We start from the raw sequence: 16,624 nt of genomic DNA on the forward strand, positions 1-16,624 counted from the left end.
CATATGAGGAAGTTTTTATGAAATCATTGCCTCCGTGCTGCTATGGTCAGATTTTGCCTAGGCTACATTGAAGCAATGTAAGAAATGCCTCATAAGTAAAACGTTCAGGTTTCATTAGTTAAGTATATGTTTTCAAAATGCATACTGCCTCCAGCTCACATTGCAAAGTGGTTGGTGACATGCTGATAGCCTACTGTTGTCTATGCATGGCAAATAGGAATAATAAAAATAGTAACTCTTTTTAATCGTGGCCATCAAAAATGTTTTTGAAATGCAATCCTATTGTTGCGCTATTATAAAAGCACATATTTCACTCCAGCAACAATGAGCTGGTGAGCTGCAGCTCTAGCGCTGTCTGACAAGTGGTATTATGCAAAAAATAGATACACATGCCCCAATTTAATTCCACAATATTTAGCAAATTGACCAATAAGCATGACTGTCAAATGTATTTACGATTGTCAGATTTGTCCATCAATTAATAAAAAGCATTATTTTGCAAAGGGATTTTTTTTCTTCTCCTGGTCAGTTTGGCCGGAAAAAAAAATAAATGACCGCAATTACCGGCTAACGGAAACCCTGAGCAGAGCTCATTTATGATTACTTTGTAATCAACCTGCTCGCCTAAACAGTGGTTGGCTATATTCCTATTTCTTCACATACGCACAGCTTGTACCTGGGATACTTCCATTCAACATTCTTACCATGTACTAGGCTTATGATGGGTTTCTCCTAACCTATGCTGTGTTTTGTGTAGGTGCAGATGGTAGCAGCCTAAACGATGGATGGGGAACACCAGGAAGAGAATCCTTTACACGAGAAAGGAAATCCTCTACACAATGAAGAGAAGACTTCAAGTGATGTGGAGAAGACTTTATATGACATGGAGAGAGCTTTATGTGACATAAAAAATAGTGCTGAAGAGAGCAGTTCAAGTGATGATAACAGTTCAGGTGATGAGGTAGAAGAACAAAGACTGGATTCAAACCTCCCAAGTGGTTCAGATACTCTTCCATCTAATGCAGAAATCCCCTGCGATAGTGAATCTGAGCCGTCCCCCCAAAAAGCCGCACAAGCTAAAAAACCTCGCCTCAAGAAGTTTGCGCCACGGAAAGGCACAAGGTCAAGCCTACGTTCCAGCACAAAATTGACAGTCAGTGCATGTGATACGACAGATGGTAAAAGAAAATTGGACAAAAAGCACTTCTGCCTGTATTGCAATGAACCACACCACAACATTGCAAGACATTTAGAAAGGATGCACGCAGAAGAAGCAGCTGTTGCTCATGCTATCAGCTTCCCAGAACTCTCCAAAATCAGGTCTCTCTTGTTTGACCAACTCCGTAACAAAGGCAACTATCAACACAACTTTGAAGTTCTTCAAAGTGGAGATGGGGAAATTGTGAGAAAGTGTAGACCATCTTACGATGGTGTTTCTGTGCGTGACTGTCTGCCCTGCCAACACTGCTTAGCTTTTTTCAACAAAATTGATTTATGGAAGCATGAGAGCTCATGTAATGCTAGAAAAGGACAAGATGAAACGAGGGGAGGAAAAAGAGTGAGGATCCAGGCTGCGTCCTCTCAACTTGTTCCATTTCCTGTCTATTCTACTGGAGGATGTGAAGAAATAATACACAATATGAATCAAGATGACATCTCATGCCACATCAAAAATGATCCCCTGATATGTAAATATGGCAATGCACTATCTGCAAAGCATGGTCATGCCAAGTCGCAGTTTACTTACATTGGTTCAAAAATGAGGGAATTGGCTAGATTTGTACTTGCTGTAAATGAGATGGACTGTGGTGTTCAATATCTGCATGAAGTATGTGTACCATCCAAATTCAAGTTGGCCGTTCATGCTGCCAGGAAAATGAGTGGTCATGACCCTGCCTCCGACAGGTACAAGACCCCATCTCTTGCTTTAAAGATTGGCTATTCCTTGAAAAGAGCTACTGAAATAGCTTTTGGGGAGAGTCGTATGACAGAGGACCGTGAGGCAGAGGAACAAGCCAAAAGGTTCATTGAACTACTTGAAAACGATTGGAATAACTGTTTTTCCGGTCTATCCCTCAGCGCTGTCCCTCAGTGTGATGAAGTTGATGTGTCTTCACTAACTGAGGATTTGATCAAACTTCAGAAGTTTCTCAAGGTTGCAGAGGACACAGCGAAGAAAGAATTGCTGGAGAACCCCACCAACACTGTCTGGAAAAAGCTCAATGAAACTCTTCTTGCAGAAATAGCTCTCTTCAACAGAAAAAGGACAGGGGAAGTTGCGAAAATGCTGTTGGAAACGTACACAAACAGGAAGAAAGCTCCAGCTAGTGCAGACATTTTCAATAACCTCTCAAGGCTGGAGCAGGAGCTTGGTGACGACAAATTAACCAGGTTGGAAATAGAAGGCAAAAATGGTAGGAAAATGCCAGTCCTACTAACGGAGAGGATGATCTCATCTCTTGAGATCCTTATTGCAAACAGAGACAAAGTTGGTGTGTCAAAGGACAACCCTTATGTCTTTGCACGTAGCCTGGATGCAGCAAGCTACATCAGAGGGTTTGACTGTCTGAGGAAGTGTGCACATGAGTGTGATGCAAAGAATCCTGAAAGTCTGATCCATGCGTCAGTGAGGAAAGAGGTTGCTATTCATTGCCAAATACTAAACTTGAATGAAAGTGAATTGGATCAGGTGGCAAAGTTATTGGGACATGACACCCAGGTCCATAAAGAGTACTACAGGCTCTCTGAAAACGCAGCACATCTAGCACAAATCAGCAAATTGCTGCTTGCAATGGATCAGGTTCCAGTGGTAATTCCAGGGCCATCTGAGGAAAGGGTTGTTTCTCCTACATATGGTGAGTATTAGTTGCTTTACAGGGTATTTGGAGAAAGATGTCCATTGTGTTTTAAGGGATTAAATGATCAATTCAGTGGAAAAAATCTGTTGTTTTTGTGCCATTTACATGTTCACTAGACCTACATTTTTGAGAAGCTGGCAACTTATTACTCTATAGTGTTTGCTCTGTTCCTCTTCACAATATATGATAATGGCACATGTTCATGAATCCTTTTCTTCTGTTTATTCATTTCATAGGTACATCTTCTGCAGGGACATATCCAGCGGGGACAGATAATGGAAGGACATATCCTACCGAGACATGTCCTACTGGGTCATCATATCCTACAGAGACGTATTCAGCTAAGTCATATACTGTGGAGGCACAGCCTTCAAGGTCATATCATGCTGGGACATATCCTGAGAAGTCATATCCTTCAGAATCACATTCTGCGAGGTCATATTCTGCGGGGACAGATTCTGCGAGAGCATATCCTACCGTGACACATCCTGCAGGGACCTATCCAGCAGGTTCATATGTTGCAGGGACATATACTGCAGGGACTCATCATGCAAGATCATATCCTGCAAGTCCTTATGGCCTTTCATCTCCTGCAACATCATATGCTTTGGGGACTAATCCTGAAAGGTCATATCCTGCAGGAACATATCCTGCACAGACACTTCCTGCACAAACACTTCCAGCGCATACAGTTATTACACCAACACTTCATGCACAGACACTTACAATCCAGAAACTTGCTGTCAGGACAGTTCCTGCGAGGACAAGTCCTGTGAGGCCGTGGAGTGATGCGGCTAAGGCTGCGGTGAAGCGTCAGTTGGGACACTTTTTCTCAATGATGAAGGTTCCAGGTAAACGGGACTGTGAAGTATGCCTCCACAATGAACCAGCTGTACGAGACAGGACTTGGAGAGACATCAAAAACTATGTGCACAACACAGTAAAATCTATTAAAAGGAAAAAGGGTCTTACAAGAGTGGACCCCAGAAAATGGACAAAGAAAGAATCGGCAAAGATTGCTAAGGAAGAGGTTGGTGGAACAAGGACTGTACCTGCACAGGGTCAAGAGGAGAGAGTAGAGGCAGGTCCTGTTGCTGTGGCAACACAAAGGAAGCATAAGATATGGAGTGATGAGGCTCAGGCTGCGGTCAGGCGGCAGCTAGGAGACTTCACTAAACTGATGAAGATTCCAGGTAAAACGGAATGTGACGCATGTATTGCAGCTGAACCAGTTCTACAAGGCAGGACATGGAAAGATGTAAAAAACTATGTGCATAACACATTAATGACAATGTGCAGGAGGCATATTTCAGGCAAACAAAACATGGACCATGAAAAACAAAGTCCAGGGACACAGAAACCAGGGTTGCAACAGAAACCAAAGGTACCGTTGGGACTTCCAGAAGATCTTCCTGTTTATCTGTACTTATGATTTCTTTGAACTAGTTTCAACGCTTTTGATTTAATCTGACGATCTTTGCTCACTCTGATCTGACATTGTAAAGCAATAATTATGTCGCATTTTTATAATGTCACGACCTACTTCATTCTACCTACGTATCCGTTAGGCCTGGGAATTGCTATGGACCTAACAATACGATTTTATCACAATACTTGTGCCAATACTATATATATACACGTGTATATATATTGCGATTCGTGTATATATATTTGTGTATATATATTGCGATTCGATACTTTGATTTTATTGCGATTTAATATTTCAAACATATTGCTCACCGTGTATGCTGCAGAGGGACAGGAGAGAAACATGAGAAAACGAGTTTTGTTCAGTCATGGAAGTAAGTGCTGAAAACATGTTGGCTCCCCATCTAAAAAGAAGTTGAGAACAAGGTAGAGAATAAATACTGGACCTTTTGGCACAGGTACAGCCAACTAGCGCTAGCTAACGTTAACTTCCTAGCAAAATAATATGAGAATCGATACTTGGAGTCATAGAAATGATAAAATATAATTGAAAATAATATTGCGTTACTCTATTGTATTGAGAGAAACAAATCCACTAGTAGGCCTATCTGTAGCATCTAGGCTACATAGTGAAATATTATGCATGAGCACTAAATATATGTTCAACATTAATAGATTACATGTACCAATTACAGTGAATAGTTTTTTGAACTTTGTAGATGAAAGTTGTGCAAACCTAGACCGTTAAACTGATAACTTTACCTTTTAGATCACACTAATGGTATACTTCACCAAATGGATCTGGATCCAGATGTACAAAATGTTTTATGTATTCTTGCCTGTACCATTGTATGTGTAGCTAATGTATATGTGTAGGTTAGGTTTTGAGTTTAACAACTGACCAGCAAACTTGTGAATTTAGCAGGTTATTCCATTTGAAATGTGTGACTTTTAATGGATTATAAATACATGGCATCACAGGTAGTTGGTGGCACCTTAATTGGGGAGGTCGGGCTCGTCGTAATGGCTGAAGCGGAATCAGTGAAATGGTATCAAATACATCAAACATATGGTTTCCATGTGTTGGCCATTCCATTCACTCCGTTCCGACTATTATGAGCCGTCCTCCCCTCAGCAGCCTCCACTGCATGGCCAACATGCATACACTATCTACATCCATGCATTTTGAAGCATGGTTGGATTTATTATCATGGATATTTTACTTATGTTATTAACGATAGCTAGATAGCTAGTATTCCTAGCTACTGGTGTATCAGTAGTTGTTTTTATATATATTTTTAAAACACTGTTTTTATCATTCCTTTCAATCATGCTAGTTTTTGTGGATATTTGCATCTAGAGCTGACATTCATTTTCATTACTAAGCCAGATTCCCACAGCTCCATGACCCAGTGAGCCATCTCAGTCCTGGTGAGTTGCTTTAGTCAAAAGGTGCTGTTGATTAGGCTTGCCAAGTGGGCAGAGTGTGTGCTTTAGGACCATTGAAAGGTTCTGAAAGGGAAAAATCTGTCTACCTATTGCACCGGGCAAAGTCAGTGACACTTTCAGATCATAGCATCATACCCTTCTCCCAAAGTGACTGGGAGTATTTAAAAAAAAATATATTTCACCTTTATTTAACCAGGTAGGCCAGTTGAGATAAAGATAGAGCTATAGATAAGATAAAGCAAGGCAGTGTGACAAAAACAACAGAGTTGCACATGGGATAAACAAACGTACAGTCAATAACACAATAGAAAAACTATATACAGTGTGTGCAAATGTAGTAAGATTAGGGAGGCAAGGCAATAAATAGGCCATAGTGGTGAAATAATTACAATTTAGCATTAACACTGGAGTGATCGATGTGCAGATGATGATGATGTGCAAGTCGAGATACTGGGGTGCAAAAGAGCAAAAAAATAACAATATGGGGATGAGGTAGTTGGGTGGGCTATTTACAGATGGGCTGTGTACAGGTGCAGTGATCGGTAAGCTGCTCTGACAGCTGATGCTTATAGTTAGTGAGGGAGATAAGTCTCCAGCTTCAGTGACGTTTGCAGTTCGTCCCAGTCATTGGCAGTATTCAAGTAAACTCTTTGAAAGAAGTGTGGAGAATCCCAAAGCAGCGTGAGTTATGGCTGATGGGTTTGGCTTCAGACCAATGTCTACTTCTCACTTACACTGAGAGTAAAAAACATTAGGAACACCTTTCCCCTTTTGCCCTCAGAACAGCCTCAATTCGTCGGGGCATGGACTATACAAGGTGTCAATTGTTTCACAGGGATGCTAGCCCATGTTGACTCCAATGCTTCCCACAGTTGTATCAAGTTGGCTGGATGTCCTTTGGGAGGTGGACAATTTGTGAAAAACCCAGCAGCCTTGCAGTTCTTGAAACACTTAAAACGGTGCGCCTGGCACCTACTACCATACTCTGTTCAAAGGGACAAATCATTTGTCTTGCCCATTCACCCTCTGAATGGCACACATGCATAATCCATGTCTCCAAATGTCTCCAGGCTTAAAAATCCTTTTAACTGGTCTCCTCCCCTTCCTCTACACTGATTGAAGTGGATTTAACAAGTGACATTGCATGTATTGATTAACAGCTTGAATACCACTATATAGCTAGCTATCTACAGTAGCCTAGATTTGTTTGCATACATTTCTTATGACTAGCAGCCTGGTGCAAGCGGCTGTGTTGTTGCCGAGCAACCGATCTGGTGTTAGAACTTGTAGAAATGCTACAAAAACAGTAGCACATCGTTTGCTGGTAGTTATTGTAAAGAAATGAGCACGTGAGAGCTGTCTCACAACAGCAGTTGGTTAGCTTGCTAAAGTTGGTTAGCTTGCTAAAGTTGGTTAGCTTGCTAGCTACTTCCAGACACAAATGAGCGAACTAACTCTGACCATTTAACTCGCCCTAGCAGAGCTAGTTATCTAGAGCGTTAGTGACTGTAACTGTGTTGCTTTTTTTTTCCTCCCACCTTTACTGACAACTGTCATATTCGACGGGTGTTGCGCGTTCGTAAGTTCATCAGTTATTCAACAGTTGTAACAATGAAAAAATCGTGGGTTATTGTGCGCTCTGGCACACTCAAGGGAGAGTGCTCTGAAATCGTAAATAACCAAAATGAATTTACGAACACACCCTCAATCAATGCATACTATATTGTGAAGGCTATTGCCCCACAATCATTTTTGGTCACTAGTAACTTTTACTATAATGTTGGTTGACTTCCCATCCAATTTCAGGCCGTTTATGGTTCTCCAATCCACGTCTTTGACCAAAAGTTACTATTGTAAATGTGATTTTGCCAATTGGAATTGGTTCATTTGTTCTACGTGTGGAATTGGTTTCAGAGAATCACACAGAACCTATTCCTATTGTACCAGTCTTTCCTGCTAAATATGATGTAGATAAGGCTCTAGCGTTCCATGTAATTGTTTTATTGCTTGTCTAATATTAACATTTACACTTTTTATATTAATATTTATATTATTCACTACTGTCTTAACCATATTGATTTCACAACAGCTGTTTAAGTTCAACATTAAGGCTGACTTGTATAGGGTCTGTTGTTACACACCCCACTATTTACTGTCTAAAGACATGGACATTATTAAGTGTTTTTTCTTCAATATGTATTTCTTATTAAGCTGCCTTTTGTTGCCCCCTGGTGCTCATTGTGTACTGTATATGTAAGGTACTATATTTGCTTGGTTAATAAATTGTTACTTGATGTAAACTTTCAAATGTTATTTCAGTTCTGAGAATATTCATACAGCCTACTTGATGTTCCAACAGGGATTTAGAATTGTACCAATAACAATTATGGAAAACAACAGTTTTGAGATTTAAAGGGATACTTCAGGATTTTGTCAATGAGGCCCTTTATCTACTTCCCCAGAGTCAGATGAACTCGTGGATACAATTTTTATGTATCTGTGTCCAGTATGAAGGAAGTTAAGAGGTAGTTTTGTGAGCAAACGCTAACTAGCATTAGCACTATGACTGAAAGTCTATGGGTATCTAACAGGATGCTAGCAGATACCCATAGACTTCCAGACTTCCATAACACCCTAGGTAAGTTGAAAATAAGCTAAACCTTCAAAAGTGATCTGTCCCTTTAATACTTTAAACAATTATACAGATGCAGTACATTTGGATTGCTGCACTTGTTTGGGGAAAGCTTTTCATCATAATCTCAGTCTTCCTCTCCTTCCTTTCTCCTTCCAGGCTCTGGTATCTTGCTCTTACTTTTCCTTTCTAACTTCCTGAGTGAGATCACAGCCAGGCTGTGCGTGTAACGGATGTGAAATGGCTAGCTAGTTAGCGGGTACGCGCTAGTAGCGTTTCAATCAGTTACGTCACTTGCTCTGAAACCTAGAAGTAGGGTTGCACCTTGCTCTGCAAGGGCCGTGGCCTTTGTGGAGCGATGGGTAACGATGCTTCGTGGGTGTCAGTTGTTGATGTGTGCAGAGGGTCCCTGGTTCGCGCCCGTGTCGGGGCGAGGGGACGTACTAAAGTTATACTGTTACATTGGTGCCGTGACCCGGATCACTGGTTGCTGCGGAAAAGGAGGAGGTTGAAAGGGGGGTGAGTGTAACGGATGTGAAATGGCTAGCTAGTTAGCGGGTACGCGCTAGTAGCGTTTCAATCAGTTACGTCACTTGCTCTGAAACCTAGAAGTAGGGTTGCACCTTGCTCTGCAAGGGCCGTGGCCTTTGTGGAGCGATGGGTAACGATGCTTCGTGGGCGACCGTTGTTGATGTGTGCAGAGGGACCTGGTTCGCGCCCGTGTCGGGGCGAGGGGACGACGTAAAGTTATACTGTTACATTGATGCTGTTGACCCGGATCACTGGTTGCTGCGGAAAAGGAGGAGGTTGAAAGGGGGGTGAGTGTAACGGATGTGAAATGGCTAGCTAGTTAGCGGGTACGCGCTAGTAGCGTTTCAATCAGTTACGTCACTTGCTCTGAAACCTAGAAGTAGGGTTGCACCTTGCTCTGCAAGGGCCGCGGCTTTTGTGGAGCGATGGGTAACGATGCTTCGTGGGTGACTGTTGTTGATGTGTGCAGAGGGTCCCTGGTTCGCGCCCGTGTCGGGGCGAGGGGACGTACTAAAGTTATACTGTTACATGCGGGCACTACAGTGTTCATGCCATTGTGCTGAAAGACATGTTCCAGCTGCCCATCTTCCTGGTGAGTCTCACTCGATCAGGAGTACTCCTGGTCTGGAGAACGGTTGATTTTTTGTTGTTGTTCTACCTCATAGTTAGTTGATTGATTAATGTCACTGATCTTTTCCTCTTTCAATTACACCCCACAGGATAGTCACTTCATCTACTCATTCAGCCCAGTGCCAGGCATCAACAAACTGTTCATTCGCCTGGCAGAGTCACCTACAGCCAAGGTGCACATACACACACACACCGTAACTCATAGCCATGGTGAGAGTGGCTCTAGTCCAAGTTACTGTAAAAGACTGACAAGTTGTTAAAAGGGCTATATAAATAACATTTGATTGATGGACTCCTCTCTCCCCAGGTGAAGCTTCTCGTCTGTGCATACCATGTACAGCTACAGTGAGTTCAGAGTTCACAAGCTGTGTGGACCCCAAGCATAGAATGGGAGATAAAACACACACAAACACTGAGTTTACATAACGTAAACTGACCAGGTGAATCCAGGTGAAAGCTATGATCCGTCGAGACATGGATTGTGTATGTGTGGCATTCAGAGGGTGAATGGGCAAGGCAGAAAAATCTAAGTGCTTTGAGCAGGGTCAATAACTGCAACGCTGTTGGGTTGTTCACACTCAAGTTTCCTGTGTGTATCTAAAATGACTAGCAGCCTGGTGCATAACTGTGGGAAGCATTGGAGTCACCATGGGCCAATATCCCTGTGAAACACTTTCGACACCTTGTAAAGTCCATGCCCCGATGAATTGATGCTGTTCTGAAGGCAACAGGGGTTGCAACTCAATATTAGGAAGGTGTTCCTAATGTTTTGTGCACTGTGTAGATACATGCACAATCACAAAACATGAAGAACCGTTTGAGCCACACTCCAGGCTACCTTCAGATAAAGTTGTTGGACATTCAGCATCCACACAGAGTTTGAGACACTGTTTCTGTGGCAGAGGATTAAAGGACAAGAACAGAAACGCAGATCACCATAGTCCCTGTGCCCAAGAACGCCAAGGTAACTACTCTAAATTACTATCGCCCCGTAGCATTCACATCTGTAGCTTTGAAAGGCTGGTCACGGCTCACATCAACACCATCATCCCAGACACCCAGGACCCACTCCGATTCACATACTGCACCAACAGATCCACAGATGACAGTCTATATCGCACTCCACACTGCCCTTTCCCACTTGGACAAAAGGAACACCTACAGTTGAAGTCAGAAGTTTACATACACCTTAGCCAAATAAATTTTAACTCAGTTTCACAATTTCTGACATTTAATCCTAGTAAAAATTCCCTGTTTTAGGTCAGTTAGGATCACCACTTTATTTTAAGAATGTGAAATGTCAGAATAATAGTAGAGAGAATGATTTATTTCAGCTTTTATTACATTCCCAGTGGGTCAGAAGTTGACATACACTCAATTAGTATTTGGTAGCATTGCCTTTATAGTGTTTAACTTGGCTAACTAAAACATTTGACCCTACCACAAGCTTCCCACAATAAGTTGGGTGAATTTTGGCCCATTCCTCCTGACAGAGCTGGTGTAACTGAGTCAGGTTTGTAGGCCTCCTTGCTCGCACACGCTTTCTCAGTTCTGCACACAAATTGTCTATAGGATTGAGTTCAGGGCTTTGTGATGGCCACTCCAATACCTTGACTTTGTTGTCCTTAAGCCATTTTGCCACAACTTTGGAAGTATGCTTGGGGTCATTATCCATTTGGAAGAAACATTTGTGACCAAGCTTTAACTTCCTGACTGATGTCTTGAGATGTTGCGTCAATATATCCACATCACTTCCCTCCTCATGATGCCATCTATTTTGTAAAGTGCACCAGTCTCTCCTGCAGCAAAGCACCCCCACAACATGATGCTGCCACCCCCGTGCTCACGATTGGGATGGTGTTCTTCGGCTTGCAAGCCTCCCCCTTTTTCCTCCAAACATAACAATGGTCATTATGGCCAAACAGTTCTATTTTTGTTTCGTCAGACCAGGGGACATTTCTCCAAAAAGTACGATATTTGTCCCCATGTGCAGTTGCAAACTGTAGTCTGGCTTTTTTTTAATGGTGGTTTTGGAGCAGTGGCTTCTTCCTTTCTGAGCTGCCTTTCAGATTATGTCGATATAGGACTCATTTTACTGTGGCTATAGATGCTGGAGTACACAGGTACAAAAGTATCTTCACAAGGTCCTTTGCTGTTGTTCTGGGATTGATTTGCACCAAAGTACATTCATCTCTAGGAGACCGAACGAGTCTCCTTCCTGAGCGGTGTTATGCGGAGCGACACATGGGAACCCAAGAGCAGACTCAGATGAGGAAACAGGGATGAATGAACCAAATATTTATTGTTACACAGAGATAAGGAGTGCAGATCCGGGGAAGCTCAGATGAGTTGCAGAAAAAACAGATGTGGAGACTGAGGTTGGAGTTAGCTGAGTAGAACAGGGTAAACGGGTCCTGAGGGGAATCCAAGGTAGTGGTGGTGAGTAAAATCCAGCGCACGGTAGTTGGGTGGTGAGTTGTGGAACAGGAGACAGGAGCCAGAGAGAGCGGTAACTGCAATGAGAGGATAAGTGGAAACCACTTTCAGGGGCAAGTCCTTAGATGAAAGCCATACCTTTTGGCCTGGAGTGTAGACTGGGGCTGAAGCAACCGACGGAGGCACGAAGAAGGGCAGCCCGGGCCCTCCTCCAGGTGCGACGACAACGGCGAATGTGGTCCTGGACTGAGGGCACCGCTACATCGACCTCTTGGGCAGGGAACAAGGGAGGTTGGTAACCCAGAGCACACGCAAAGGGAGACATTCCTGATGAGTCGTTGATGAGGGTGTTGTGGGCATATTCCACCCAGGGTAGCTGGGAACTCCAGGAGGAAGGGTTAGCCGAAGTCAGTGTATTTCAGTTTCCAACTCCTGGTTGGCCCGCTCGGTCTGGCCGTTGGTCTGGGGGTGATATCCAAACGAAAGGCTGACATTAATGCCCAGAGCTGTGCAGAAGGCTCTCCATACCTGGGATGTAAACTGGGGTCCTCTGTCAGAAACAATGTCACTAGGGATGCCATGCAGCCGCAAAACATGGGATTCCAGCAGGTCTGCAGTCTCCCGGGAGGAAGGAAGCTTGGAGGGGAATGAAGTGAGCCGCTTTGGAAAATCGGTCAATAATAGTGAGGATGACTGAGTTACCATTCGATGGGGGAAACCCAGGGACGAAGTCCAAAGCTATGTGTGACCAGGGGTGACTGGTTATGGGAAGAGGACAAGCAGACCAGATGTAGGTTTTGCGCCGAGCACAGACCGAGCAGGCTGATGAATTCCCGAGCGTCTTTCTACATGGTGGGCCACAAAATCGCTGACGCAGGAAGGCGACAGTCCGATTCATGCCAGGGTGACAGGTGAGGTGAGTAGAATGGCTCCATTGAAGAACATCAGATGAACTGAATCTGGCACAAACAGAACCTTACAAGGACCGTTTCTAGGATCAGGCTGGTTCAGAAGAGCCTGACGAACACGGGACTCAATTTCCCAGGAAAGAGCAGCAACGATGCAGGAGGATGGCATAATGGTTTCTAGCTCGGAAATTGTGTTGTCTGCGGTGAACTGACGGGAGAGGGCGTCAGACTTGGTATTCTTAGATCCGGGGCGATAAGGGAGTGTGAAGTTGAATCTTCCAAAAAAACAATGCCCACCTGGCCTGCCGAGAGTTCAGACGTTTGGCGGTCTGGATGTAGGCTAGATTTTTGTGATCTGTCCACACAATGAAGGGAAGGATCGAATCCTGTAACCAGTGACGCAACTCCTCAAGCGCCAGCTTAACAGCCAGGAGGTCCCAGTTACCTATGTCAATTTCTCTCTGCAGGCGAGAGCTTGCGGGACAAGGCACAAGGATGGAGCTTCTGATCCAAGGGAGAACGTTGAGACAGGACTGCACCTACCCCGGTGTCTGAAGCATCCACCTCGAGGACAAACTGGAGTTCTGGGTCTGGCGGAGCAGAAGTGAAGCGGTGCGTGAGTTCCCAGAACGCTGCCTCTGCCTCAGGGGACCAGTGGAATGGAGTGGAGGTGAAAGGAGCTGCCAAACTGTAGTCACAGATGAATCTTTTTTTTTTAACTGGAAAACCCCAGGAAACACTAACTGCTTCAGATACGTGGGCACAGGCCCCTCTGACTGCCCTAACCTTGGCAGGGTCCATCCGTAGCGGTCCTTGCGCAATAATGTAACCCAAGGAGGACACAGAGGAAACATGAAACTCACATTTCTCAGCCTTAACAAATAGCTTATTCTCCAATAGTCAATGGAGAACTTGGTGGACGTGTTTCTTGTGAGCCTCAAGGTCCTTCGAAAAAATAAGAATGTCATCCACAGACAAAACGCCCAATGACATCCCTCAGGACATCATTAACCAGGCTCTGAAAAACAGCAGGGTCTCACTCAGTGGTGTGTTGAACGCCGTTTTCCACTCGTCCCCTTCTCTGATGCGGACAAGGTGGTAGGCATTCCGGAGGTCGAGTTTAGTAAACACTGTGGAACCATGGAGGGGGGCAAAAGCAGCACTGATAAGTGGCAAGGGATGCTTGTTCCTGACAGTGATACTAATCAACCCACGGAAGTCTATGCATGGCCTCAGTGACCCATCCTTCTTGACAAAGAAAAACCCGGCTCCCACCAGAGGGGAAGAAGGCCTGATATGTCTGACAGCCAGGGAGTCCTGGGCATATTCTTCCATGGATTCTTGCTCAGGGCTTAGACAACCTGCTACTAGGGAGAGGAGCTCCAGTCTGAAGCTCGATAACACAGTCGTACGGCCAATGAGGCGGCAGAGATGGGGTGTGGAGCTTACTGAATACAGGAGCTAGACAGTGATATTCTGGAGGAACAGAAGACAGTTCTGGGGGTTCTGGAATAGACTGGTGTTGGAGTTAGCTGAGTAGAACAGGGTAAACAAGTCCTGAGGGGAATCCAAGGTAGTGGTGGTGAGTAAAATCCAGAGCAAGGTAGTTGGGTGGTGAGATGTGGAACAGGAGACAGGAGCCAGAGACAGCGCAGTAACTGCAATGAGAGGATAAACGGTGTCAGGCAGGGAAACAGGCACAGCAGAGTAACAGGATCTTGAATAATCATAAATGGCTATAATCATAAACTGTCTGAGCAGAGATTACGATCTGGCGGAGTGGAAGTGGCAGGACTGAGTATTTGTAGAAGTCTTGATTATGGAACGAATTGCAGCTGGTAGGGATCTGCTCTGACTCCAGCACACCTGTCTCCAACTACACAATCACACAGAGAGGGAGAGAGAGAGAGAGAGAGAGTGTGTACAGGGGGAGTAACTGCAGGTCAAGAAGACACCGGATGAACACCAGAGGGCGTAGCAGGAGCAGATGTGACAGGCTGTATGCCGGCTGTGTGGTCCTATGGTGTTTATACTTGCGTACTATTGTTTGTACAGATGAACGTGGTACCTTGAGGAGTTTGGAAATTGCTCCCAAGGATGAACCAGACTTGTGGAGGTCTACAATTTTCTTTTCTGAGGTCTTGGCTGATTTCTTTTGATTTTCCCATGATGTCAAACAAAGAGGCACTGAGTTTGAAGGTAGGCCTTGAAATACATGCACAGGTACACCTCCAATTGACTCAAATGATGTCAATTAGCCTATCAGACGCTTCTAAAGCCATGACAATTTTCTGGAATTTTCCAAGCTGTTGAAAGGCAGTCAACTTAGTGTATGTAAACTTCTGACCCACTGGAATTGTGATAGTGAATTATAGTTTATGCATTTTGCCTTTTGCCTTTCTGGAGTTGTCTATATTTTATGGTCTGTACATAGACATGTGAGGTGTCGTAAGTTTGAATAATGGCTGTTTTAGACACATTTGCCACACCGGATTCTATAACCTAACCTACTTTAACTACATGAGAGCTTTCAAGAATGCATGACTTAACTACCTGGTCAAAATAGAAATCCAGATCACTTGTTGCGATGATGATAATGCAGAGCACATCCCGGCAACAACATGCCATTGTTGACACAACAGATATGGGACAAACATTTATTAATGATAATCTACTGTAATATGAAGGTATTGCCATCCTTGTTTTATAAGATGTGGGAATTAATTTGTGAGGATTCCTTCTGCCTTAGCCACATTATTGAATTCTTTACCCCATTTTTGTCAACTGCTGTTCAAATTGTGGCATTGAATTGAAACAGGGTGAAATTCACCAAGGATACCTACCCATGTCTGTTATGTCACGTTCGCTGGAATAAATATCGGACCAAGGCGCAGTGGATGTTGAGTTCCACATAATTGAATAATAAAGTGAAACTTAGCAAAATAAATAAACAATAAACTAACAACGAACCGTGACTACAGAGATGCTACGTGCACTAACTCAAAACAATATCCCATAAACACAGGTGGGAAAAACAGCTACTTAAATATGATCCCCAATTAGAGCCAACGATTACCAGCTGCCTCTAATTGGGAATCATACAAATCACCAACATAGAAAATAAACTAGAACACCACATAGAAATAAATAAACTAGATCACCCCCAGTCACGCCCGGACCCACTTCACCATAGAGAAACAATGGCTCTCTATGGTCAGGGCGTGACATGTAGTTTATTCTGAAGATATGTCCTTTTGTAAGTTGATTACATTACGGCCTGTCAACATTTTCCAGACATTGTCTTTGTCTAATGTCGATACATTCAGTTAAGTTTCATTTCAAACAGTGCCTTTTTACAAGCATGTGCATATGACATCTGTAACCCATGCATAATACTGAACACTGTAGGCCTAGTTCAAGAAAATAGTCAGGTTTTATTTCTGTCTATATCTGCCGGTTCGTTGATAATTATTTTCACTCCTCTGTGTGTGTGTTCCTCTCCTGACCCTGCTGCAGTCTGATACACCTGACACCTTGAGGCTATGTCTGTGCCTATGATAAATAAAGTGTACATATGTTTCCATATAAAATAATTTCATTTTTTAAATTATTGTTAAATGACTAAATGCAATGGGGATTGAAGGTGTTTTGAAGAGATAACAAAGCTGTCAGACAAACAGGATAAGAATGTTTTCCTTTATATCCTGAATGTCAAGTCACCAATAGAAAGTCCCTAAACATGAGAAGACTAG

At 43.5% G+C, this 16,624-nt stretch overlaps 1 protein-coding gene and 1 long non-coding RNA gene across 2 annotated transcripts; both read left to right on the forward strand.

The window, feature by feature from the left end:
• Positions 1 to 792: 792 nt before the first annotated feature.
• LOC120058410 lies at positions 793 to 6,035 on the forward strand. Its single transcript, XM_039007052.1, has 2 exons — positions 793 to 2,855; positions 3,095 to 6,035. The coding sequence occupies exons 1-2, from the start codon at positions 884 to 886 to the stop codon at positions 4,288 to 4,290; spliced, it is 3,168 nt and encodes a 1,055-aa protein (XP_038862980.1). The 5' UTR covers positions 793 to 883; the 3' UTR covers positions 4,291 to 6,035.
• Positions 6,036 to 9,468: 3,433 nt separating this feature from the next.
• On the forward strand, positions 9,469 to 9,847 carry LOC120058162. Its single transcript, XR_005477984.1, has 3 exons — positions 9,469 to 9,490; positions 9,618 to 9,701; positions 9,836 to 9,847. It is a non-coding gene; the product is annotated as an uncharacterized LOC120058162 (long non-coding RNA).
• The last annotated feature ends 6,777 nt before the right edge of the window (positions 9,848 to 16,624 follow it).

This window comes from Salvelinus namaycush, chromosome 13, assembly GCF_016432855.1.
Source record: "Salvelinus namaycush isolate Seneca chromosome 13, SaNama_1.0, whole genome shotgun sequence".
Taxonomy (NCBI): Eukaryota; Metazoa; Chordata; class Actinopteri; order Salmoniformes; family Salmonidae; genus Salvelinus; species Salvelinus namaycush.